The following is a 26334-nucleotide window of genomic DNA, read 5'->3' on the forward strand; positions in this document are numbered from 1 at the left end:
AATTAGATTCAATGAATACAATGATACAAGTAACCGGCAAGTCATAAATCCAAGAAGGTGTGGGGACCGACACAAAATAGGCTGGTTGTGGGGTCCGTCACAGAGAAATTAGGTCGAAAGTGGGGTCCGACACAGAAAGTGGGGACCGACACAATGAATTATGGGAACCGTCACGCCTACGTCACAAAAGTGTGTGGGGACCGAACACAGCCAATTTCACCGACTACTTTTGTTGTTTTTATTATTACGGCTGTTTGGATGGCCCTACAATCTTGAAACTTGGGCTGTCTGCTACAGACATGTTGAACTTTTTGCTGGACCAACGACAGTTCCAAGCAGGCATTTTTTGGTAGGAGATTTCTTGCCGATGCTACGAATTATGCAGTTTTGCAGTAAAGTGGAAGGCATTCTACCTAATAACGGCTAAAATATCAAAAACCTTCAATCCAACAGTACCTAGGCATGTAGTGTAAACACTCACAGATCTAACAAGACCATTCTCAGAGAGCAACATTGCGTAATACTACCATAAATGGATGTTTTGTCCGCGAATTTTGGCGTGTGGGAACCGAGTGGGAACCGAACACAAAGGGTCAGGGCACCGAACACAAAGCGTAGGGGAACCGTCACAGTGTCACCGGTGTGTTTTAATAACACAAAGCACCCCCGCTAACAGTCACTTCGCCGAATCGTTTTCACTATCATGGCGCGCTGTAGGCAAGTCTTTTTGGCTTTGACGCCGCGTCGGGCAAACACAACCAGTGCCTGTTTTTAAGTGTTATTGCAGAACCGTGTTTTATTGATGAGCCAGCCGCCAGTGACGGTCACGGGGCATAGCACTGTGGGTTTAGACCTCAGTGGTGTAGAGTCAGTCACTCCCTGCAGCTCATTGTCTTGCTCCCTTGAAGGCACAGTGCTGACTTCTCCCTTTACTCCCTTTCGTGAAAAGCACTGTGGGTTTAGAACACAGTGGTGTATAGTCAATCCTTGCAGCACATTGTCTTGCTCCCTTCCAGGCACAATGCCGACTTCTTCTGTGTTCTCATCCTGCGTGCTGGAACGGACTGGCTTGACTTTTCCCTGATTGATGGCTTTGTGGACAGATTGTCCTGGATTGGGTTTTTGTCGTTGTCGGTCTCAGTGGTCCTTGTGGCTTTTAGGTGGGAATCGATTATGCGTTCTGTGTGCTAGCGCACTAAACGTTGCAGCCTTGATTTCGGTCCAGCTGTCTTGGATTTGTACATGTTTTATTACATTTAGTTCTGTGATCCAGCTCTCTGCAATGGCCTAGTGTGGTTGTGAACGAATATTGCGTCGACGTTTTAAATATGTTTACCCTGAATTGTAGAAAAGTGTGTTGCTTGAACGTCTAGGCAGTTTTTGGGCGCAAAATATCTCTTTGCACGCTCTAACTGAAATTTGCATGAAACAGGAAAGAGAAAATTTAGTCTTTTAGAAATCTGCATGACAAAAACACCCAAAATGGAGATGAACAATACGGCATAAAGATTATAAATTGAAACAACATTCCCACAAACAAAGCATTTGAAAGCACCTCAGCATGGCCCTGGCGCCACCAGAACGTCTGTCGGACTCACGGCCCCGTTCCATGTCCAAGCTGGCGGAGAGCCCCGCGGGCCCAGCACCCATCATCTCAGGGAGGATGATGACTCCCACCAAGCCCATGTCGGCCGAGCTGGGCATGAGCAGCAGCAGCACCTCGGCGTCCCACCCCAGTGTCAGGAGACGCCCCGGGTCGCGCGGCCACAAGAAGGAGGCTTACGTGCACCCCATGGTCAGCATCGCCCTGGCCGCCGCCCTCAAAGCGGAGCTGGCCCTGGCCGAGTTTGATGCTCCTCCCGAAATCCTGCAGGAGCTGATGCACGTGCGCCAAAGTAGCGCTAAAGGTCACGTCGGCTTCTCCGCGCTGCCGGAAGCTTCTCACCACCACCACCCCTCCTCCCTGCACCCCTCCCGCAACCACCACCACCACCCGCATCATCATCATCATCAGCTGCGGACTCCGGACCTGGGAAACCAGCACGGTTCACTTCCCCCTCCTCCTCCTCAACTCCCGACCCCACTCACCCCTGAAGACTTCAGGGCTCGGGCGGAGAAGGCTGCGGAGTTTGAGGTGGAGCACAACTGGCTGCTGAAGGAGGAGGCGGAGATGAAGGTGAAGAAGTTCGACCAGACTAAACGCAAGCTGATCATTCCTCTTCCAGATGATGACCCGCTCGAGGGGATCAGCAACCGGCTGGAGGAGATTCAGTCCATGGTCAAGCCCAAGGCCGAGTTCTCCACCTTCCTCGATGACCTGAGCGGGGAACAGCGCGACAGGATTCTGGTCAGTGGGCTTGTGTCTGTGTGTCGATCTGTGTGTTTCTTTTTTCTGTCTGGTTTGTTTTTCTCTGTGGTTATGTAAGGGGTGTGTGTAACAAACAAAACAAAACAAAAAAACCTTCAAGTTAATGTTTTTCTGTGTCAAGCGTATGAAAGTTTTAACCTAATGTACATCAACGTTCTTCTTGAGCGCAGCGCTGTTGGTGCATGTTCTCAGTTAAACTAATCAAGGGACTGACAGAGCAAAAAAGTAAAGAAAAATAGAACTTAATTATGTTCTGTCTGCAGTGTGTAAAGGATTAAATCCAAATGTACATGAATATTTTCTCGATCGACGTGGATTCGTGTTCTCATTACAACTGACGAATGCCATTTTTTTAATTTTTTTTTTATAAATACAGCTCCAAAGTACAAAAAAAGAAAGAAGTTAATATCATTTTGTTTTGAGCGTGTTCTTTTCAGTCTCCTAAGGCTAGTAATGCTTTGTTGTCTTAACCTTGCGCTGACATGATTATTATCCATCCTAATCCTTTAACCTCTTTCTTTTTGATCGATTATGAGTATCAGGCTTTTGTTGTCAAGCCTTACTGCATGACCACGCCATTTATCATTGCTAAATCAGTCATGCCATGCCACGCTTTCGAGCGTTCAGCGGCAAAGGAGCGGAAAGAAATGGAAATCACCGGATTCATTGTCTCATATCTCGGTCGATTTCCTCTTACGACTGATTAAGCTCACTACGTGTAGTGTTAGTGTAAGCCATTTCTTGTAAGAAATCGTTGATCATAATGTGTACTAGTTAAGCAGTAGGACATTTGAGAGGCTGTGTATACGACGGGATGACCGTGGATATTGAATTAAAAAAACAAGAATGGGAGGCTAGTGGGACGTTTTATTAATGACAAAACAAAACGTTATATATACATCAACAGTACGTCGACCCGATGGTCTTTTGAGTAGAGAGACAGACAAACACTCATGATACAGATGATGAATTCATCTCAAAATCGTCGATGAAACTGTCGTGGATACTGAGTTTGTAGATATCTACAATGAATAAGGAAGGTATGAAGACTTCTACGTGTACGAAGAGTTCTTTCATTCAGGTGGTGTGTATACTCGTCATCTTGTAAGTCTGTGGCTGGGAATATTGCTTTGATGCTGAAACTGATACGCATAGGCAACAGCAGCACCGAATTAGTGTGCAACCAACATCATCATCGAAGCTTATAAAACACATGTCCCTAATAGACGATGTTCGGAAATAACTCTGTCGGGTTTGGGTTTTGACGGAGTGAATACTCTTGGAAAGTATGAGGCTCGCCGTCCCGTGTAATTAAACACTGTTGCTGCTGACGACAAACTCATCTTATTTTCACCCAAAACAAAATACATGTATGACTATGTTCTGCTAAGTGCATGTATTGTATTAACAGAGCACATAATGTAAATGATTTTTTTTCTTTGCAGAAAATTACCGCAACAGATACAGATGAACTCATCAGAGACAGGAGACACAACTGGAAGGTAAGCTTTGCAGCGGAAAGTTGCTTTGCACAGCTGTAAGACCTCCCTATGAGATTTAAGTCAAAAGGACAACGTACTATCCGACGATCCTGGTGTTCAAGATTCAAATAGTTGCACTAGAAAGATTAATAGGGTTTGTTTTCTTGGACAAATGTATAGTATTGATCTTGGAAGTTTCGGCTGTTTGAAGTCTCTGTGTGTGTGTGTGTGTGTGTGTGTGTGTGTGTGTGTGTGTGTGTGTGTGTGTGTGTGTGTGTGTGTGTGTGTGTTTGTGCGTGCTTGCGTGTGTGGGTGCGTGCGTTCTTGCGTGCGTGCGTACGTGAGAGAGTGCGTGATAGCGTGCGTGCGTGCGGGTGCGTGCTTTCATGCATGTGTGTAATAACCACACTATTTTACCAGGATTGCCATCTCCATTTCAGGCCGCTGACTTCATCAGAAACACGTTTCGCTTGGTCTACATCATGGTCTGTCAGTGCCACCCGGGGCGCCGGTCAGTCTGATTTCTCGATTGACTAATTGTTTGTTTGGATGGCAGATTGAAGGGATTGATGTGTGTATGGATTGGCTGATTCATTGATTGATATATGAATCGCTGAATGGATGGATATACGGATCGATAAATGGATTCGTTGAATGATGGATGGTCGGATTGATAATTTGTTGGTACATGCATAGCTGATTTGATTGGTTGGTTGGTTATTTCGTGTTGCTAGCCTGTCCGCTTGTGTGCCTGTCTGTTGAGAGAGAGAGAGAGAGAGAGAGAGAGAGCGAGAGAGAGAGAGAGAGAGAGAGAGAGAGAGAGAGAGAGAGAGAGAGAGAGAGAGAGAGAGAGAGAGAGAGAGAGAGAGATCCCGCTGTATGACTTTAGTTTTCTTTCTTCTTCAACAGATATTTTAACTCTGATGACCCGGAAGCAGGTCCAGCGGTCATGCGCAGACAACGAAAAATTTACGGCCATGGAAAAGCGCCAATCAAAAGCAGCGTAAGTGGAAGTCCGATAATGCTTAAAACCCTGAAGGTGTTAGTGTAATGGACTTCGTACGTGAAATATGCGTCTATCGTGACGTTTCAAAAATGAAAATGTATCTAAACTTTCACGTTTGCTGGCTATTTGTGTTATGTTTTTTAACTGGGCGTTTTAAAAATGCGATTGAAATTATTTCTCGGTTTTAACCGTGTGTGTGTGTGTGTGTGTGTGTGTGTGTGTGTGTGTGAGTGTGTGTGTGTGCTATATTATTTCTCATCTTGTACTGGTGTATGTTTTATAGCTGAGCGAAGACATGCAACTCTCCTTGACGACACAACCAGACTTCAGGACAAATTACGACCTCAAAAAGGTAAGAGCATCTCGCGCACCAGACAAGATTGAAAGCCACCAACCTTTATTTGTCCCCGGTCATTTACAGTCACACAGATGAGGCTTTAATGTGGAACAACTTCATACTTCCACTTAGAAACAAACCCACAAATCTGCAGCCTGCTTTCTCCCTGAAGAGAGGGGGAATTCTTTGTTCACTTAAATTCACGTATTGAAATAGATGAGATTTAGGAAACGAAATGCTAACTATGCACAGAAAACAACCGAACTGTAGAACTGATGCTGTTTTCCCGAGTAACAGGCTGCTTTGCTAGACCTGTTGCGGTGAAAATAAGGGTGCGCGCGAGAACTGTCGTACCTTTAACTTAGAATAGGCCATTTAATGGCTTCACTATAAAACCAATCCAGGGTCGTTGTCAAAATCATTCGCTCTCTTTAATGTTTATAATACCGATACATGCACAGCCTAGCGGTGACCTTAGCAGTAATTTTCTCTCGATGATATAGCCTACCGAAGACACCGAAACAAACTTCGTTCTCGAAATTCTTTGTCAGTTTCGGGAGACTAGCAGGAGAAGCGACAGAAAGTTTACTAGACGCCATTTTTCGCGTTATGACATCTTCTTGAACTTTGATTCACTTTTAATATCGGAGGTTTTTATTTTGGAATAGAGGGTCAGGAAGATACGTCCAGGTTTGTGTAATCGCCGTCGTTTGGCTTCAAACACTTGACATGTCAAAAGTTAAATCGGTTGCAAAAGGAACAGTCATTTCTTTTTGTCAGTGCGACAGAGACGGATGACCGAACTCTGGCCTAAAACCCTGGCACTTGGCTCAAAACAGAAAAGAAGTGATAAATCATTTTTGTGATCTCAAGTGCAGAATTAATTGTCAGGCCTTCTTACAGTGTTAGCTAATCACAGAAGTGGTAAAGGCCGCTGATCACGTGTTAATTCAATCTCCGGTCGTGCTATGTTCTTGAACGATTTTTTTGGTTGCATCAACGTAACCGGACTTAGACTGCTTTCATGTGCAAGCAGCGTGTTGTTGTTGTTGTTGTTGTTGTTGTTGTTGTTGTTGTTGTTGTTGTTGTTGTTGTTGTTGTTGTTGTTGGTGTGTGTGTGTGTGTGTGTGTGTGTGTGTGTGTGTGTCAAAACTTGACTAAATGTAAAAAGCTTTGAATAATGTTGTAGATTGTAATAATGATTTTCTTGTTGTTTTTTTCTCTCAGTATTACAGCTATTGTATATGCGTGTACCCCCTTCGCGCCTTTGTTTGAAAGAAAGGAAGAAAAAATTTGAAAAGAAGAAAGAAAGAAAGAAAGAAAGAAAGGAAGACATTTCGATCGAGAGAAAGGAAGGAAGGAAGGAAGGAAGGAAGGAAGGAAGGAAGGAAGGAAGGAAGGAAGGAAGGAAGGAAGAAAAGAAAATTAAAATAAAGAAAGAAACAAAAAAACAAAGAACACACAAAAAGTTACATACGACACCAAAGCTTTGTTCTGCAAAATGTTTCTCACAAGATTATATCATCCATATTGTATTGCTGTACTACTCTGACCCCATTGTCGGAAGGTACTGTGGGTGCTACGAGCCACCAAGGCTTTCAAGCACCTCTTCCCTACAGAGATGGAGAAGGAGGTGGCCAAAGTGGTTGGATATGAAAGGTGGGGGTATTCTTCGTGACCGTGTATACTCTTGTCTACCCCCCTTCCCTATTTTTCTCATCATATTAACGTCTTGTCCCTAATATGTATTTCATTTATTTCCTGTGAGGACTTATCTATAAATTGCCTCGCCGGCATCTTGCAAGAGAGTTCCGTCGACGATTTTGAGATAAGTTCATTATCTGCATCATCAGTGTCTGTCTGTCTGTCTGTCTGTCTGTCTGTCTGTCTGTCTGTCTGTCTCTCTGTCTGTCTGTCTGTATGTATGTATGTCTACTTAAAAGACCGCTGGGACGACGTTTTGTAAATGTAATATTTTGTTTTGTCAATGAGTAAACGTTCCAATAACCTATCATTCTTGTTTTTTGATTCTGAATGTTGGAACGTTGGCAGTCTATCGTGTGGTTTTTTTTAATTTATTGTTGTTGCTAAAATTCTATAAACCTTATCGTTCTTCTTTATTGATTTATAATATTTGTCACGTATTTCTGCCCTTCCCCAGGTACGATGACAACCGACACATGGGATACCAGGGTCGCAGTGCAGAGAGGTTTTACTACGTTCTGTCCGGCAGAAGTAAGTGCTCACAGCTTTCTTTTGCTTTATCTATTGGTAGCTGTCTTTTAAGCCCCACTGTGCAGAACGGAATGATATAAAATGTGTATTTAATTTCATTTACTTTATTTTATTATATTAACACAATGAAACGCATCAAACAATGGTGTTTTTTGATCCATGAAAAGACTGTCAGATGTTATTCTACTTAAACTAAATGCGTAATGTAGGTTTGTATATTAAACTCAAATCTACAGTTCTATTCCATTACTTTGTAGTGTGTGATCACGTGCAGTACATATAATAGATTCCATCTCTGGTAAAATGACAAACTTTTATACTTTCGTTTGTGAATTAAGGACTTGTACTTTTTAAACTATTTTCATTGTTTCGAAAAGAGTGGCCGTTAACGTAAATTTGCACGTAGCTGCTTATTTCTTTGATCGGGACAGATTTTGATCATTTTGCACATTAATGCATTTCATATGCATTGTGATGTGAATGTTGTTAACTACACCTGTTCTGCTTTGCCTTGTGTTCATGCAGTTCAACTGCTGAAGGAGTACAAACTGACCACGGGGTCTGTCAACAAGCCAATGGGATTCATGAACAAGGGGATGACATCTGACGTAAGATTTTGTAAAGTTATCCGTTCATTGCCCCCCCCCCCCCCTTTCCCATCGCCTTCCTTACCTCATCCCCCTAGTCCAATTTGTGTACGTGAAAAACGTCGTCTTTTGACAGTGGGCATTGCACAGTTGTTTTGAAGGGGGGAGCCCAAGAGGCGCCATCAAAGATCAAGATTATGATATAACTAGATTAATGCTCAAAGATGACAACCAACAATACAGTAGGCTACCAAAGCCGTAGTGCCGAGAACCCACTTTTAGTTCTGACATTTCACTGTCAGATTTCATCTCAATCTTGACCTTGACCTTGAGGGACTTTTCTGTCCACAGCCCGAGGAGCTGGAGCAGGGTTGGTTGCGAGAGTGCCACCTGGTGTCCAAAGGTCCCCTTGAGGTTCTCACGCTGCACAGAGACGTGAGTGATCATGTTTTTGCATGTTTGAAAGTGTTTGCTTGTTTGCATGCGCGCTTTGACAAACTGCTAGAAATGATACTTGTGTGTTTCTTTGTCCTTAGTGTCATCCTATTATCTCGTGAACTAAATTGTACTCTCCGTTATTTTATTAATATTTTTAGTAAATTTTTAATATTGAGGTTATACACAAGGTTTAACTTCTGATTTTTGTTATCAACTTTAAGAAGTCAACGAAAACCCAGGGATGAAATCGACAAAATAAATTGAGAAGTAGCGAAGATTTTGCATTTTGAATATCTAAAAGTCCGTTGTGCAATGTTTGCAGTGGGTCCGCTTCATGACTGTGTTTCTGTATGATTGTGCAGGACTTTATTCGGCTGCAACACACGGTACAGGGGACGCCAGTGGACTTTTTGTGGTAAGTCATAACTCAATGCTGATTTGTTAAATTATGTGAGTTAGAGCAGTTAATCGTGCACACAAACAATACACGCACGCACGCTCGCACGCACAATCACACACACACACACACACACACACACACACACACACACACACACACACACACAATCACACACACACACACACACACACACACACACACACACACACACACACACACAATTGTACTGACAGACAGACGGCCGCAATAAAAGGATTGCACATATGTCGTCTTACGTAAGAGCAGAAAAAAACATGAAGCCGAGAAAGTAACACAGGGTGTGTGTGAGAGAGAGAGAGAGAGAGACAGAGACAGAGAGAGAGAGAGAGAGACAGAGAGATAGACAGAGAGAGAGAAAGGGGGGAGGACAGACAGACAGACAGAGCCAGAGAAAGAGATCAATTAATAATAACCACACTTCAACCCACACCCAAGAAAATGACAAGTTTTCTAGTGATGTTATCGTCGTTGCAGGTCCATAGACTTGTTCAAGGAGTTTCCCTGTGACCAGTTTTTGCACAACCCAGATGCCATCGAGTTCAAGTACTACGGGTAGGCTCGCCTTGCAAAATGAAACTGTTACACTTTTGCGATATTTGCTCAGAACAGTAGTTTAAGTTTAAATTCATCCATGTTCCCATTATCCACAGTATCTTCTCTTCTCTTTTAAAGTGAAGAGTTGATTTGTCCTATCATTTTAACTGGATATTGTGTGTGTGTGTGTGTGTGTGTGTGTGTGTGTGTGTGTGTGTGTGTGTGTGTGTGTGTGTGTGTGTGTGTGTGTGTGTGTGTGTGTGTGTGTGTGTGTGTGAAAAGATAATGTCGCGCGTGCATGTTTATGTTGTTGTTGCACAAAATCTGAATATTCATAGATTTATCATTTTGGAGCGATGACTTAATTAAATTCCTTGCATTTCAGACAAAATCGTATCATAGCGCGGGACATCAACAGAACTCCCTGGTTGCATATTGTCAAATCGGTGAGTATATTTACTGTGGTGCTTTGTGAATTTAGCTTGTACCAGAATCACATGTGACTGGTCCTTGTGTTTTGTGTGAGTTTGTTGTATAATCATAAAGGGTGAAGCAAAGGTATTGATGTCTCTGGAAATGGATTCAGATAATATTTCGATTTTCATACTTGCTAAGTAGTCTTTTTTTTTTTAGGTTAATGGATCTATATCCATTGTTGCGAACACATTGTTGTTGTTGGTTGTTTGTAATTACTTTTTAACTACAGTGTGTCGTTTCAGCAGTTATGGAAGAAGTGCGAAAAAGAAGATATAGATAGAAATGACTCTATTGATGCTGGTCCATGTATGTTCCAATGAAAATAAGACTTTAAAAAAATCAAAATACAGCCGCACTCGCCTAAACGAAACACGCTTAAAGCCATATGTACTCGATGACTATACACGCTAATTGCTTTACCAACAGCTGGAGACATGCTAAATTAAGTTCCCTGCAAAATATTGTGGTCTAGGACCCCTTCAATGTTGAGATATGTTAATTTTCATTTTGATCTGGATCGTCCTATTTATAGATTTGCCAACAGAGGTAGCGTTGACGCAAGGGAAATAACTCCGCGTCTTTGTTTACATCCAAAGTTTTTGAGACTCTAAAACAAGCTGTAATGCATGTATATGGTCCGCGCATGGCGACATATCGTCATTACATGGTCTTATGGTGCGTTTGACATCGATTATGGGCAAACTACACTTTGTAAACACGGGAGCGCGTACATATGCCTTTAAGCAAAAAACTCGGATATCAGAAACCAAAACCAATTCCCCGCCAGACCCCCCTCTTTGTAAAACTATTTCTAAATCGGATAAGCCAAACTCTGTCAAAAAATAGCTTACTCATACACGGATATCTCAAACGTGATTTTGACAGATAAGCCAAACTCTAAACACTGTCGGAGAGACTTTTTTTGTTTTTTGTTTTTTGCTTGAAAAACACGTCAGGAAGATAAACATATTTCGTCACGGCTATAACTATCTTACGGAAACGAACACGTCACCTGTTTTTGAGTATGCGGGGAAACTGATGACGTGTAGAAGGAACAGATCTGTGTGAAGAGCAAATCTACCTGAGGAATGTATGTGCTCATTTTGAGCGAGTTGTGAAGATCAAACCACAATAAACATGCAGCAAAACAAAACATTTGCCTACAATCTATGTTTACGGAGATTTGATCTTGATTGATGACTACAGAGACAAATTGTCTAATTTTGTTTCTTTTCTTTCTTTAAGCGAAACGATTTTTCATTCCCCGGGCGAGTTCGGCTTAAGCGTGTTTGACTGTATGTCAGTTTCTGCAAAGACAATTAGAATAGACTAATTCCGGAAATAACTCTGTTGGATTTATACGGGTTGTGAAAGAATGGGTATCCTGGCATATGCGCAGACAACCATTGCCATGTGCTTCCTGTACACGTGGTTGAGACACGCCCTCTCGCTGGCGACTGGCCATTAATGTCACGGGGGAAAGTTTCCCCAAGTGATATTATTTCCCACGTGACAGTATAGGCCAGTCACAAGCGAGAGGGTGTGTCTCTACCACGTGTACAGGAAGCACATGGCAATGTTTGCGCAAATGCAAGGCAAATCCGACAGAGTTATTCCGAAAATCGTCTATTGATTTACCAATGTCCGTTTTCAGGGCATTGTGAAAGTGGTGCGAGTTCAGTACGTATTCGACGTCCGCAACGAGAAAAAGTTCTCCTCACAAAGTACTGAAGAACTGGGGTGTGGTCGCTCCTTCAGTCATGCCGAAGGTGAAGCGTGATATGTATTTCACATTGTAAACAGAAATCTAAAAACAGAGTTATTACCTCGCCGGCATCTCAGTGCATGCGAGATTCATTTATGATTTTGAGATAAGTCCATTATGTGTACCATAAGTGTTTCTCTGTCTGTCTGTCTGTCTGTCTGTCTGCTTAAACGACCAGTGGGTCGACGTACTGTAAATGTGACGTTTTGTTCTGTCAATAATTAAACGTTCCAATAACCTCTTGATTATTGATTCATTCATTTTAAACAGAAAAGAAAATACTCCTGTTAGCTCAGGCACAGTGGTACCTGCGGTGCGTATTCCTTCGATGAGAGGCCATCTTCAGATAAAGGACACCTTTTGTTGTCCCTTTGTCTACTTTACCCAAATATACCTGTCATGCATAACCGGCTACAATATAGGGGCATTTGTGATTGGTTCCAACGGTGTCCTTTCATCGCAGGTACCTCTGTATTTTTCTTTAATTCGTTATCTTATTTGCTTCATCTCTCTCATCTTCTGTGTTTGTGTGCAAAGTTGGTTGTGTTTTTTCCACCTGATTATCAAACTTTCATTTCAGTTATTGCTTAAAACCATCCTCTCCCCTTTCCGTTAACAGTATAAACTCTTGCCATTCTTTTGCAAATGTATTTCTCATCCCGTTTCCTGTGGTACAATTTCAGCTATGCTGGGCATATTGGCGAAACAACGCAAGATGAAAACATTGACGGCTTCGGAGTTTTCTTTACCGGATGTAAGTGCTTTCACACCCCCAGTTAAGAAGGGGGCTGGGGAACGGTTTGGGGCGTAGGGGCTTTGGTTGTTCGTTGAGAGAGAGAGAGAGAGAGAGAGAGAGAGAGAGAGAGAGAGAGAGAGAGAGAGAGAGAGAGATGTTTTCAGGTGGGAACACCCTTTTTTAAGACACTCCATTCTAAGGCCGTCTCCCTTTAGAGTCCGTGTTTTTCAAGATTTTGCCATCGTTAAGTCTGTACATTTTCCCAATGATAAGACTCCCTCGTTTCTAACACCTCGTTTCGTTAGATTCTGATAGGTCTTAAAAGGGGGGTTCCGCTGTATAGTCTTTTTTGTGTAATGTGTTATATCCCATGACCTCCCTTCTTTGTCTCTGTTACTTCAGTATGGGTATATATGTTGTATTTTTATAGCTCAATAAATACATCATGGACTCCAAAAAATATATGATAGTGCAGATTCCGATTTGGGCAAAGAACTACTTTCCTCCCGACCTTTGACCTTGCGCCAAACAAATAGATTGCAATACACTCTTAATTGCTTTGCTGCTAAAGAGTTCTATCCGCAGTTTTATTAACCCGTGCATAACACTAGTTTGAACAGTCGAACACTATCACAATGCCCATGGCTACAAACCAAAACAAAAAACCGAGTACCCTCCCTTGCATCGAAGCAGACGACTGTTTGTCCGAGTCTGTCACACAGGTCTGTCAGCAGTGTCGGTGTGGGAACTGACAGAAGCTAGGGAGCACAGATAATAGAAGCCCTGTCACATAGACTAATCACACAATCAATACACATTTGGCTCATGTTTTAAATGACAGTTTCGAGTTTGTTAGTCAAACTCAAAGCAACTACACTGGTCTGGTGTCATGCGTAGCGGGACCGAGAAGCGTCCTTACTGCATGGTTTGGGGTGGCTTCGCTTCGTATCAAACATCGGCTGTTTCACGTATTTTGCGAGCAAGTCTACTCTTTTGCCTGGCTCTGCAGTAAGTCCACATTGGCGATGAAGGTATCCAAGAACTTAACATGTGTGCATTTTTCCGTAATCCAGTCATATTCCTTCAAAATTCAATCAATCGGCGGTGACAGACTTGGTGTCAGCAATTCGCGACTTCACCAACTTGGTCCCGTTTTCCTCACACCCATACCAGTTTAGGTTCATCCATGCAAACACACTCGCAAAACAGTTTATCACGTAGATACATTTCAAATAGGGAGCAAATGGTTGAATCTAAACCTACATATTTGTTCCCTAAAATTTGCTTCTCTGTCAATAAGCCTGATTGTATAATAATACGTTCGAGAAAAACAACGTGGAATGGCGATTCTGAATCGAGTAAGCCAAATGGGTGCCAACCCGGTTTCGCCCGTTCTGCCGACCTGAAACGCAAAACAAAAGAATTGTGCGCTTCAACTAAATTGATTTCTATACGACTTCATTACTTTCTTGCAACTTATGAACCTTTACTTAAAGCTTTTAAATGGTCTGAAAGTAGTGTTACCGCGTACTTATCGATGCACTCATTCGTTTTATTTTTTTCAGCGACGGTCACTTTGTTTAAGGTTGCAAAAGGGCCAAGTCTCGCTGGCACCACTGTTTCACTCTCCACAGATCGCAACAGTGCCGCTAGTAGTCTACACTTTGTGTTTGATGGTAGAATGGGATATACAGATTACAACACTCGTGGTTTTTTATATGGCTTGTATTTCAGTCAAGACCCAGCGGGAATATTAATCGAGAGCCACTCGCCAGAGGCTCGTGTCTCCCGATGATATTCATCAGCTGGGTCTTGACTGAAATACAAGCCATATTAAAAAAAAAACTCGTGTTGTAACCTATACATAATGCTGCGTCGCTCACAAGAAATAACGGTTTTAGGTGTGACGAAAAAAAGAACAGGGCCTGAGTACGGTGATAAATACAAGACTTATTTTACAACCATTTGAAAAATACATACATCCCCCGTGGCTGCCCGCATAACGAAATCGTTTTTCTCGTGTTTTGAACTTGCCAGTGTTACAGCACAGAGCAGAGTCCGTCCCGCACTTTGCTTTGTGTACATCACGTGGCCACCCAAACTCCTGCACAACGCAACATTTTCACGAGAAAAACACGTTTATTTGTTTGCTTTGTCTGTATTACACATTTTTATTTACACTTACCACTGACACACCAAATTGTATACTTTAGTTTGCAAGTGAATCGTTATCATACACAAAATAACGTTATCACGAGACGAACAGAGATCTCAGAGATCGTCTGCTTCTCAACTGTTTCGCGCAAATCGTGTAATATCTATTTTTGCGGAAACCTCCCGAAGAAAATTAATGCAATCTCAGCGGCTTCCACCTGCAACATAGTCGTGCTTATTTGGAATGTGACGTCCTGTACTTCGTCAGTCACACCTATCTCGAAAACTAAGCGTCGCACAGAACCAGCGCCCTTCCATTACTAATTTTTTCACTAAAGGGCTTTAAACTGTAGTTATGAGGTTTCAAGAACGGAGGTTTTACTATGTCTGCATTATTAGCAGCTTGTTCATTTTTGCAGGATTCCATTAAAAACGTCTGGGAAAATCGTCAGCGTTTCCAAGTAGCAAAACACACTGATATAATCTTGACGTAAATTCTCAGCCTTGTCATAAGATTTTCTGGTTTGTATTCTGCATCAAAGCTAATTCCTTTCGTGTTTCAGCTGTTTCGCAGACAATCACAAGTCAGTATAGAAGATGGGAAGAGAGGAAGAAGAAGGAAATCACGATTCCTGCAAGAGATACAACAGAGATGTACGGACGACCTTTCAGTTTGTTAGAATATATCGGTGATGTTTATACATTTTGTTGTGGTGTGTTTTTACACATTTTCTGTGATCATTCTGTACCCCTTGTATTTTCCATTAGCTTGTCTTCATTTCTGTTGATCCCTGTACATCCATTTGTCCCATGCTTTTTTTTCGCGTTAATGTTTCTCTGTCTTTTTCTTTGTTTCTCTATGTCTCTCTCTCTGTCTATCTCTGTCTGTCTCTCTGTCTCTCTCTCTCTCTCTCTTTCAGTCTTTCTGTCTGCCTATCTCTCTCTCTTTCTCTCTAACTCTCTCTCGCGAGATCTTCAAGCAACAGGGCGGAAATTTTAGAGCTCTTGATTCAACTTGGATTAACGCTCAATATTTCCTCAAAATGCCAGATGTCGGACTCCCAACAGCTCTGGAAGGTACCCTGGAAGCCCTGCTCAAGGAAAACGCTATCTGCTACTGGAAAATATGCGCTGAAGGCCCGTCCATACACTCCCGTCCGACCCTGTCCACATTTGACTTATGCTCAAAACGGCGCACCGCGTCGTGCTATGATCGCGAAGCGTTATTTGCAGAAGAATAACGACGGAAATTTGACCAATCAGAGCAAACCAGAGCGATGACGTCAGGTGCTCGCGGCGCGGCAGTCGAATGCAACTGAACTTTCTTGTCAGGAGACCCGCTCCACTGTGATACCGCGTTGTGAAAAAAATCGTCGATGTGTGGCCACTCGGCAATTCCCGCGCGACGCACAAAACGGCCTGCGGCGCATAGAGCGTAAAACGGCGTCCAAATGTGGTCCCCGCTTGAGGGATCAAGAACTACAGTCGTCCTGCGACTTGTGTCAGTCTCGAACACGGACCGGTCAGCCATGACACAACGTTTCCGTCGAAAACCGCCCAGCCAGCTTCAGCGCGACAAACAGAGAGCCGAGGAACTACAGAGAAGGAAAGAAGAAGAAATCCGTTTCCAAACATCAAAGGCAAGTCGTGTGTGTTCTCCAGTGTCAAATCCTACACTGTTTGTGCCAAAACCAGTAGCAAATCAACAACAACAACAACAAGCACTGGAATGTGAATGTGACCCAGAACACAGTGACAGTGACATCTTTGCACGTTTTGCACGCACAGTTGAGAAGAGCAGTGAGCGTGACAACAATGGGCAGGGAGAGCCTGTGGCTCTGTGTTATCGTCTCCACGGACCGCTGAGCCACGTGATGCTTCTGTTGTGAATTCTTCCCTTGTGACAACACAGTCCCAGGACGGATGTAAACAAACGCTGGATGCGTCAGAGAAACAGGCAGTAAACATGAGTTATAGTCTGTCGTCCATCAAGGAGTAGGCTATGTGTTGGGACTGAAAGATCGACTGAGCGGCTGTGCGTTTAGTGAAAAATATGCACAGAAACAAGGGTGGTCCATGACAACACAGGCGACAGGCAGTCACTACTCTATGAAACTGACGATTCAATAACATATTCTTACGTCAACTCACATAAATAGCATTAACTTCAGTTCATTGCTTAGGTATTGAAGTAGTACTCGACCCTGGTACAGGGGGAGGTAACTCCCAAAACAAAACAAAACAAAACAAAGTCCGTAGTCACGGACAGGAGTCACCTCCCCTACCGGTAACCCGCGCATGCGCGGGCCCTGCGACCGGCCGTCATTCCACCCACTTCAACACTCTTGACTGGACGTGTTGTGGTACTCTGGCAATTTTTTGCCTGTGGCCTTTTGTGGAAGGCCATTTGACCTTGGTTTCTGCGTGCGTCTTCTTCTGGTAAGATCGTTCTATTCTATTCTCGCACGCGTTGTCGATTTTCGAGTTATTTCGCTTCCCTGTAAATTTGTCACCACGTGTTGCGTTGACACTTCTTACAAATGGCGGACAAAGGCTCGAAGACCAAATCCAAACAAGTCTCGCTCCTCGCTTCCCCAGGGAAGGAGAAAGACAAGGATACAGCCAAAGTTAAACCTAAGGCGCGTACCTCGACTACTTCGACTCCGGCTAAGCCCTCGGTAGTGCAGGTTTTTGATCCCGCGACAAAAGAGTCCGCGCGTGTTTCGATTGACTCTACATCGTCTGCGCCGGTTTTTCTTTCACAGAAAGAGCGTCACTCGCCTTTGCTCTCACCGGCTCCTCGGCCTAGTGATGCCGTGACGCGGGATGAAATTTTGGCTATGTTTGCCGCGCTGAAGCAAGACTTGGGGCGGGGATATAGCTCAGTTGGTAGCGCGCTGGATTTGTATTCAGTTGGCCGCTGTCAGCGTGAGTTCGATCCCAGGTTCGGCGGAAATTTATTTCACAGAGTCAACTTTGTGTGCAGACTCTCTTCGGTGTCCGAACCTCCCCCCGTGTACACTACATTGGGTGTGCACGTTAAAGATCCCACGATTGACAAAAGGGTCTTTCCTGGCAAAATTGCTGAGGCACAGTTAATAATTGTCTACCTATACCCGTGTGACTTGGAATAATAGGCCGTGAAAGGTAAATATGCGCCGAAATGGCTGCAATCTACTGGCCGTATAAAATTTCATCTCACACGGCATCACTGCAGAGCGCCTAGAACTGTACCCACGGAATATGCGCGATATAAGACTCATTGATTGATTGATTGATTGATTCTCTGTACTACTTCAATACCTAAGCAATGAACTGAAGTTAATGCTATTTATGTGAGTTGAGTAAGTATATTAATTAAATGAAAATTTATCTTTGAAATTTTCGATTTCGTGTTGGTCAAAGACTGCAGCAGCGACAAGAGTCCTGAAACTTACTGGATGATCAAACAGGCAGCTCGTCACATGCTACGAGAAGAGAAGCAGTTCGTCGGCAAACTTCGCCATGGGTCACCAGTCGACAGAGGAAAGTTCGAAGATCAACTACGATCAGTGCTACACGAAGTCTCGGTTCTGAGAGATGTTACGAGTTTCTATCTCAGTTGACAGTAATTATCACTCGGTTCGCACATTTGTTGTCTTCGGATATATGCTTCGCGACTCGACATTCGAGAGAACTGTGTAATTAGTTGTACACGCACAAAACGGACAATACAAAAACTGACGCGGAAATTACCATGTCGGCTAAGGGATGGAAATAGTGATCCATCGCATTGATGTGGACATTGCAGGGGCGGACGAGGGGGGGGGGCACAGGGGGCACGTGCCCCCCCCCCCCCCCCCGCCCCCCGAAAAAAAAAGAAAAAAAAAAAGAAGAAAAAAAAAGATGTTTCTATGCTGATTCTATGGCCATTTCTAAGTTCAAATGGCATCAGATGGCACCATTTTGCTTCTTTGGGCAAAAAAAATTTCCGAGGGGGGCATGCCCCCGGACCCCCCTAGCAAATTCGGGCGCTTCGCGCCCATCACATTCACTTTCGATTCAAAGTGCCCCCCCCCCCCCCCTTACAAAGCAACTGATCCGCCCCTGCATTGTGTAACGTTTTTCGGTTTCGAAATTGTTTCCCATTCCCCCCAATCTCCCCATCGCAATGAACTTCTAAGTTTTGGCGAATAAACTTTCTGACTTCTGACTTCTCTATCTCTCTCTCTCTCTGTCTGCCTATCTCTCTCTCTCTCTCTCTCTCTCTCTCTCTCTCTCTCTCTCTCTCTCTCTCTCTCTCTCTCTCTCTCTCTCTCTCTCTGTCTCTCTCTCTCTCTCTTTTGCGTTACTAGATTGTGTCACTCCGATTTTCTTCTTGCTGTCGCATGTGACATCTTTGACATGACTATACCTGTCCAACAATTTGTTTATAGTGGTGTCAGTCTTTTTTTGTTGCTCTTGTTATGCACACTGAAAGAAACTAGACATATACTGATTTAGACATAGAAAACTGTATTATCTCAAATACATATATCACAACATCAAACTACATGTAACATAAAGAGTAACAACAAAAATCAATAAATTCAATGTGCACGCACAATAACATAAAATAAAATAAAATAAAAAAACTCATTATAATCATCCAAACTGAACTCTGGTTACAGCTCAAAACGGCAGTAGTGATGTGCCAACCATTACGTTGGAGGAGACAGAGGAACACCAAGAGTTTGAAGGACAGACAACTCCTTCCCACAGCGCTGTAAGTGTGAAGGCTGTCCTTGATTGAACCCGAAGTCGACTTTGCAAAGACTTCGCGAAGTCTTTTTACTGAAAATTTAGTGTCAACGTTTTGTGAAGCCAGCTTCGTGTAGTACATTTCGCGTAGTCGACTTCGCCCAGTTAATTTGAGGGTTAAGGATAGGTGGTCTAATTGCAAATCTGTTGTTGTTGTTGTTTTGTTGTTGTTGTTGTCTTTGTCGCTGATTTTTTGAGTCACTTGAGAAAAAGTGACTCTATGTAATCGGTCAGTGTTAGTCTGTCCGGCCGGCCGGCCGGCCGGCCGTCCGTAGACACCACCTTAACGTTGGACTTTTCTCGGAAACTATCAAAGCGATCGGGCTCATATTTTGTTTAGTCGTGACCTCCAATGACCTCTACACTTTAACGATGGTTTCGTTGACCTTTGACCTTTTTCAAGGTCACAGGTCAGCGTCAAAGGAAAAATTAGACATTTTATATCTTTGACAAAGTTCATCGGATGTGATTGAAACTTTGTAGGATTATTCTTTACATCAAAGTATTTACATCTGTAGCCTTTTACGAACGTTATCAGAAAAACAAGGGAGATAACTAGCCTTTTCTGTTCGGCAACACACAACTTAACGTTGGGCTTTTCTCGGAAACTATAAAAGTGACCGGGCTCAAATTTTATGTGAACGTGACTCATTGTGTTGTGAATAGCAATTTCTTCCTGTCCATCTGATGCCTCATATAATATTCAGAACTGCGAAAGTGACTCGATCGAGCGTTTGCTCTTCTTGTTTTAATTGTTTATACAATGCCGTGTGATGAGGAAATATAGTTCCATTATACATTATTGTTATCATAGTATACCACCTTGCATTGTTTTTGTGTTTTCGCCTGTATAAAAACAGACTTCTTCCATTGGGTCTCTTCATTTTCCGCTGTCTATTTCAATTGAATCTTGGGGTAACTGTTTTACAAATATTCCTGAAATATCACCTTTCTCTAACTGTCGGACAGTGTCCTTCCTCATTCTGTCTCACGCACTCCCACAGGCGCACATACGCACAAACGAACGCGCACGCAAACACACATCCTGTACATACACACACACACAAACAAACAAGCACGCACGCACGCACACACAGAAACAAACACTTACACACACACACATACACACACACACACACACACACACACACACACACACACACACGAACACGCGCTAAATCCCAGCAAGGCATACAGACACCCCTCTCCCCACGCACACACAGTGCTTTACTTCTTTCTTTCCTTCCAGCAGAAACAGAGGTCAGACGTCGTATTGCCCCCCATCGTCAAGAGCAACCACGAGCCTTCCTTCAGCGCCAGCAGTTCAGCAACAGTACGCGGCAACAGCAACAACACCACTCCTTCCTCCGCCAACACAGAGTCTCGCACCACTCAGAGTAATGACGTCAGCGCGGAACAAAGCAACGTCACTTCCACCAAGGAGCGCAACTCTCAGGACCAAGGAGCCGCTTCCGCCGGAAGTAAGCGGACAGGAAGCGGCGCGATGCAGCGCATGACGGAAGCTCCGCTGCTGGTGCCTCATGGGACTTTTCTGACGCGTGAGAAAACGCAAGCGGATCCGCACCTGTATCAACTACCACCTGGCGTGATTCTGGGCAAAAAGACGAAGAAGGAACCCCTCGTGAGGAGGGCCTATCTGCAGCTAGATCTGTTGAAACCTGGAGACGTAATTGTGAGTGTTTGTCTCTGTGTCTGTACTTCGTCAAAGTATGTACAGTAGGAAGCAAAAGAAACGCGTCACAATCGCACCCATTGTAGCAAGTGTGTTTTCCCGTTATCTGGTTCATATTTTACTACAGTTTTAATACAACAAAACAATCACTTCCAACAGTGAGCGCGACAGTAGTACGTTCCGTTTGCCTCCTACTGTACTGAGTACGTAATGTTAAGCTCTTTGTTTTCTTTCTTTTTTCCTTTTGTGTGTCAGTTATTTCTTTGTTGCTATATCTCTTTCTTCCTCTCACGTTCAGCCTCCCCCCCCCTCTCTCTCTCTCCCTCTCTCTCTCTCTCTCTCTCTCTCTCTCTCTCTCTCTCTCTCTCTCTCTCTCTCTCCCTCTCTCTCTCTCTCTCTCTCTCTCTCTAGGTCCACGGATGATAAACTAAAGCTCTTGAATTTCCTCCCCTTGAAAGATCAGTTGACGTTAAACAAGGCTGTGTTCATGTATAAAATTCTAAATGACGACTGTCCTAAATATTTGCAATCACATTTCAAACATGCCACAAAAAGATATGGGTCCCAAAAATCATCCCTCCTATACCTCGCATAGACCTCTACAAATCGAGCTTAGCCTTCTCGGGAGCGTTTCTCTGGAACTCCTTCCCCCAACAGATAAGAAATGCAACTTCAGTGAAAATGTTTAAGAGACAGTCACGTTCACACATCATTCGTGAATGAAATGTCTTGTTCGATTGTTATTTTGTTAAACATTTTGTACTAGTGTTAACGGATGTGTAGCTGATCAGAGCAACTTTATTCCCAAATGAAAGGTATAACTATGTCAATGTAATTTTGTAATTTTTGAGTTCTCCTTAGGTAATTCCTTAAATGCACATTGTGTTGCATTCCATACAATGTATTTCTGTATTTTATATGATTGAATTTATATTTTTAATGTGCGTCTGTCTTTATGTGTTGTATAAAGGACAGGTTGGAAGAATAGGCTTTGCCTAAAACCTTTATCCTTTTGTAATAAAGGTCTGAGTCTCTCTCTCTCTCTCTCTCTCTCTCTCTCTCTCTCTCTCTCTCTCTCTCTCTCTCTCTCTCTCTCTCTCTCTCTCTCTCCTTTTCTTGCATATTCTGTCTTTCAATCCTTCGAAATTTGTTCTTTGTGTCTCCTGCTGATTTTTCTGTCTGTCTTTCTGTCGCTCTCTGCCCACTAGTACGAACTTACCCATTAGGCCAACAACAACAAAAGGTCTGTTTACGGTAACATAGGCCAAAAAAATAGGGTCGGTAGGTCGGGATTTTTTTTTTTTTTTTTTTTCCAAAAAACCATATTTTTACGTTATTTTGCACACAAAAAATCAAAAGTTTTTTTTGGTTTTTTTTCCCCAAATGCCAAAAAAAAGTCTAGGGTCGCGCGAAAAAAATAGGGTCGGTCGGGTTACCGTAAACAGACCTTTTTTTTTTTTGGCCTTAGCAATTCCTTGGACGTTAACCCGTGTTATATTCTACCTTGCATAACATTAAGTTTGGTCGATTTGATGTTGTCATGCCTATTAGCACAGCTGCATGAAGGTTTTTGCTTTACCCATAAAGTATAGATTTCATTCTTAGTTTTCTCAGCCTTAACCAGTAACAAATGCTGAGACAAATCACGCTTAGGTTGATTTTTGTATAACACGAGTCATTCTACATTTTTGAGCGGGTTTAGAATTTTGATTTGTTTCTGTTAGACTACGTGTGTTTGAACAATTTGTAAATTGTATTTACTGCGAATATGTGTGCATATGCGAGTGTGCATGTTGGTGAGGTGTACGTGTACGTGTGTGCACGCGCGCACATTTGTACAGTAGGGTGTCAGTCTTTCAGTTTCCATTTCTGTGCGGCAATGTGTTCTAATTACTAGCACATAATTTGCTTGATTTTGAGTAATGCCACAACCACTTAATTATACATTGCTTTTATTGTGTTTGACAAGTGACTCATTTTGACACGAAGAATAGCACCTTTAACCCGTGTTGACATAGCATTTGTGTTGTGAAATTGCATGGCATTGATCTAGCTGATTCGTCATGGTACTACGGTTTTGTTTTTATTTCATGTTGTATGTAATGTGTTTCGACTATAGATATCCCTGCATGGTCCCTTACGCCCTACCCTTCCTTTGACCTTTATTTATTTGCATGCCTTGTCACGTGATCCTCGTATCTATTCAGGGATTGGATGATGTAGCGCAGAAGTTCCGTTTCAAGAGAAACGAAGTAGAAGAGGTATGTTTTATACTGTATAGCTTTTGACCCCTCCAATATTTTCTGTCTGTGTAGATCGGTGATTGGACTATCTCTGACTCTGATATGTCGGTACAATATAAGGGTGATTTTGATCTTTGTCGTGAAGTGTACTGTAAACTTCGTGGGAATAACCTGCGTGGTTTTGAACAGGCTTAAAATATATATGTGACCCTCCACCACGGAATGAGTCGCATGTCACATCGCTCGGCTCTGCGCTAGACTAATATAAGTCCGGGGGGTGTCTGGTAACAGTGTGAGGGTCACCTTAGTCACAAGCTTATAACTCAGTTTTCGCTCTTTTCTAAAACGGTTTTCACCACTGGATAGAGCATAAAAAAAACCTTTAGGAAAATGTAAAAATATGAAAATCATTAAAAGGTGACATGCGACTCATTCCGTGGTGGAGGGTCACATATCTCCATTTTTTGAGAAATAGGCTTATAACCCAAATATTTTTATTCGGTTTGACACTAAACTGATGTGTTTTGAAATCAAATGATTTGACCATGAAATTTGTGAAATAATGTTTAGACTTTGACAAGTGTAATAATATGTTAATCAGAGAAAGTTTCAGTGTTTTAAAGGACAATGCTAGGTATCGTGCAAAATGTTGATTACTTCACGCTTGTCAATAGGAGAGGATTATTGTTCACAAAACGTAACCTTCATCTATCGCAAAACTTTCCAATACAGGAGGAACTAGGCCTACGACTTCCGGTGACGTAACTTTATTTTATGTCAACGATATCTCTTTCTCCTCAACGTACACTTTCTCTGTCCTTTTTATTTTTATTTTACCAAAATGCAAATTGTTCCACTTCAACAAAACTCACAGTCGCATAGGGATCTGATTCTCAAAGGCAAGCTCTGCTACGAGTAGTTACACTTTTGCTGGGTTCTGGGTGGAAAAAACGTTTATTAGATTGCTGTTGGAAAATTCAAACTTTATGTAATCAGGGTTAAAAAGATATGAAACTATTTCCAAACTTGTTGAGCTACCATGTGTTTGCTCGTAGGTTGCCTAGCCAACAAGGGAAGAAAATGAATGTATTTCAACCATTGCCTACCGAGCGTATTACTCAGAAAAGACAATTTTGCTGTTATTAGTTGAACGAAGACTTTAAAAGTGAAGCCGTCTCCAGTTTCCTGCAAGTTTGTATTGTGCACAAAAAGTGAAAACGTCAAAAGGAATCAACAGAAACAACATAACTATACAAGAATACGTCGTTCTTCTTTGTATCTTGAAATTTGGGTGGTTTAAATTTCCTCCATGCTTAATCGTTGTATGTCGTTTTTTCTTCGACTTGTATCACTCTTACTCGTAGTGTAGGTTCCCTTTTGGTTCATTGGTGCTGCGAACTTTTCTTCACTACATTCCTGTTTTGTGCATTCATCATTGCTGTCTAATATATTTGCCTTCCAGTCCTCCGCCTACGAATATCTGCAATTGTATATCATTTTGTATCTCAGAGTATTCCGCTGCAATAGAAATGTTTAGTGGTCCGCCTACGAATATCTGCAATTGTATATCGTTTTGTATCTCAGTGTATTCCACTGCAATAGAAATGTTTAGTGGTCCGCCTACGAATATCTGCAATTGTATATCATTATTTGTATCTCAGTGTATTCCGCTGCAATAGAAATGAGTAGTGGTCCGCCTACGAATATCTTCAACTGTGTATTATTTTGTATCTCTGTGTATTCCTCTTGAAATAGAAAGGTGTACGCTCGTGCATTTTATTTAAAGTACAGAACACATTTTGAGTTAACACTTTACTTTCAAATCTCTTTCCGTGCACCAGTGTACACTATTAACCTCCTGGGACAACACATGTCCCTTCTTTCTTTGTTTTTGAGTCACTTGAGAAAAAGTGACTCTATGTAATCGGTCAGTGTTAGTCTGTCCGGCCGGCCGTCCGTAGACACCACCTTAACGTTGGACTTTTCTCGGAAACTATCAAAGCGATCGGGCTCATATTTTGTTTAGTCGTGACCTCCAATGACCTCTACACTTTAACGATGGTTTCGTTGACCTTTGACCTTTTTCAAGGTCACAGGTCAGCGTCAAAGGAAAAATTAGACATTTTATATCTTTGACAAAGTTCATCGGATGTGATTGAAACTTTGTAGGATTATTCTTTACATCAAAGTATTTACATCTGTAGCCTTTTACGAACGTTATCAGAAAAACAAGGGAGATAACTAGCCTTTTCTGTTCGGCAACACACAACTTAACGTTGGGCTTTTCTCGGAAACTATAAAAGTGACCGGGCTCAAATTTTATGTGAACGTGACTCATTGTGTTGTGAATAGCAATTTCTTCCTGTCCATCTGATGCCTCATATAATATTCAGAACTGCGAAAGTGACTCGATCGAGCGTTTGCTCTTCTTGTTAAACATTGAAGACACCTTCCTCCTCGTGTAAGTGAACGTGTAAATCACAACAAATCTCTCCAGGCTTTACATGGTGTAAGATCATCCTTCCACTTGGTCACACGCCAATACGGTATCCATAGCTGTTTTCTACGATATGTGTTATGGATGTATGCGTATATGACACATATCATTCTGAACAATTTATTTAAAAAAAAAAAAAGGAATTTCCACTCTGCATAGAAAGAAGCCAGACGGTTGATATTTCGTATGAATTCAAGTGGACGGATGGTCGTAAACCGTGTAAAAGTCCAGACACATCCATTGCGGTTTGCATAGTCGTTTGAATAAGAGAACGAATGTGCATTTTATGGGTTTGGGCTAACATTCCGCCAGAAAGGTATGGACGCTCGCATGAACAAACTTTAGTTGTGGATTATAATTATAGCCTACTATGTCGATTATCCTTCTTGATAAACGTATGTTCTTTTCTGTTTCTTGTATTTTCTTTTTTTTCCAATGTTTCCAAAGGCCTGATACCGATCTGTAAGTACTCTTTGACTTAGCTGTAACGTTTCTCTTTATCTGATGTGCATGCAGCCAGGGGTGTATCCAAAGGATCTGGTAAGGTTATGGCTTATACGCTTGA

General features: G+C 42.5%; 1 protein-coding gene across 8 annotated transcripts in view; it reads left to right on the forward strand.

Annotated features, from left to right (window-relative positions):
* LOC138968998 (uncharacterized) overlaps window positions 1-26334 on the forward strand; it is a 71880-nt gene that overhangs the window by 38047 nt on the left and 7499 nt on the right. For 2 of the 8 annotated variants that reach the window (XM_070341687.1, XM_070341688.1), the window contains exons 4-22: window positions 2226-2347; window positions 3814-3870; window positions 4290-4360; window positions 4759-4852; window positions 5139-5207; window positions 6760-6851; window positions 7354-7427; window positions 7953-8035; window positions 8366-8449; window positions 8815-8867; window positions 9366-9443; window positions 9811-9871; window positions 11557-11671; window positions 12351-12421; window positions 15121-15211; window positions 19207-19301; window positions 20586-21029; window positions 23237-23290; window positions 24005-24028. In XM_070341687.1, coding sequence (XP_070197788.1) covers window positions 2226-2347; window positions 3814-3870; window positions 4290-4360; window positions 4759-4852; window positions 5139-5207; window positions 6760-6851; window positions 7354-7427; window positions 7953-8035; window positions 8366-8449; window positions 8815-8867; window positions 9366-9443; window positions 9811-9871; window positions 11557-11671; window positions 12351-12421; window positions 15121-15211; window positions 19207-19301; window positions 20586-21029; window positions 23237-23290; window positions 24005-24028 — 1832 coding nt within the window. Of the gene's footprint in view, window positions 1-791; window positions 2348-3813; window positions 3871-4289; window positions 4361-4758; window positions 4853-5138; window positions 5208-6759; window positions 6852-7353; window positions 7428-7952; window positions 8036-8365; window positions 8450-8814; window positions 8868-9365; window positions 9444-9810; window positions 9872-11556; window positions 11672-12350; window positions 12422-15120; window positions 15212-19206; window positions 19302-20585; window positions 21030-23236; window positions 23291-24004; window positions 24029-26285; window positions 26310-26334 lie in introns of those variants that run through there. The other 6 variants (XM_070341680.1, XM_070341682.1, XM_070341683.1 and 3 more) reach the window with 6 other exon arrangements.

This window comes from Littorina saxatilis, linkage group LG6 (genome assembly GCF_037325665.1).
Source record: "Littorina saxatilis isolate snail1 linkage group LG6, US_GU_Lsax_2.0, whole genome shotgun sequence".
Lineage (NCBI taxonomy): Eukaryota > Metazoa > Mollusca > Gastropoda > Littorinimorpha > Littorinidae > Littorina > Littorina saxatilis.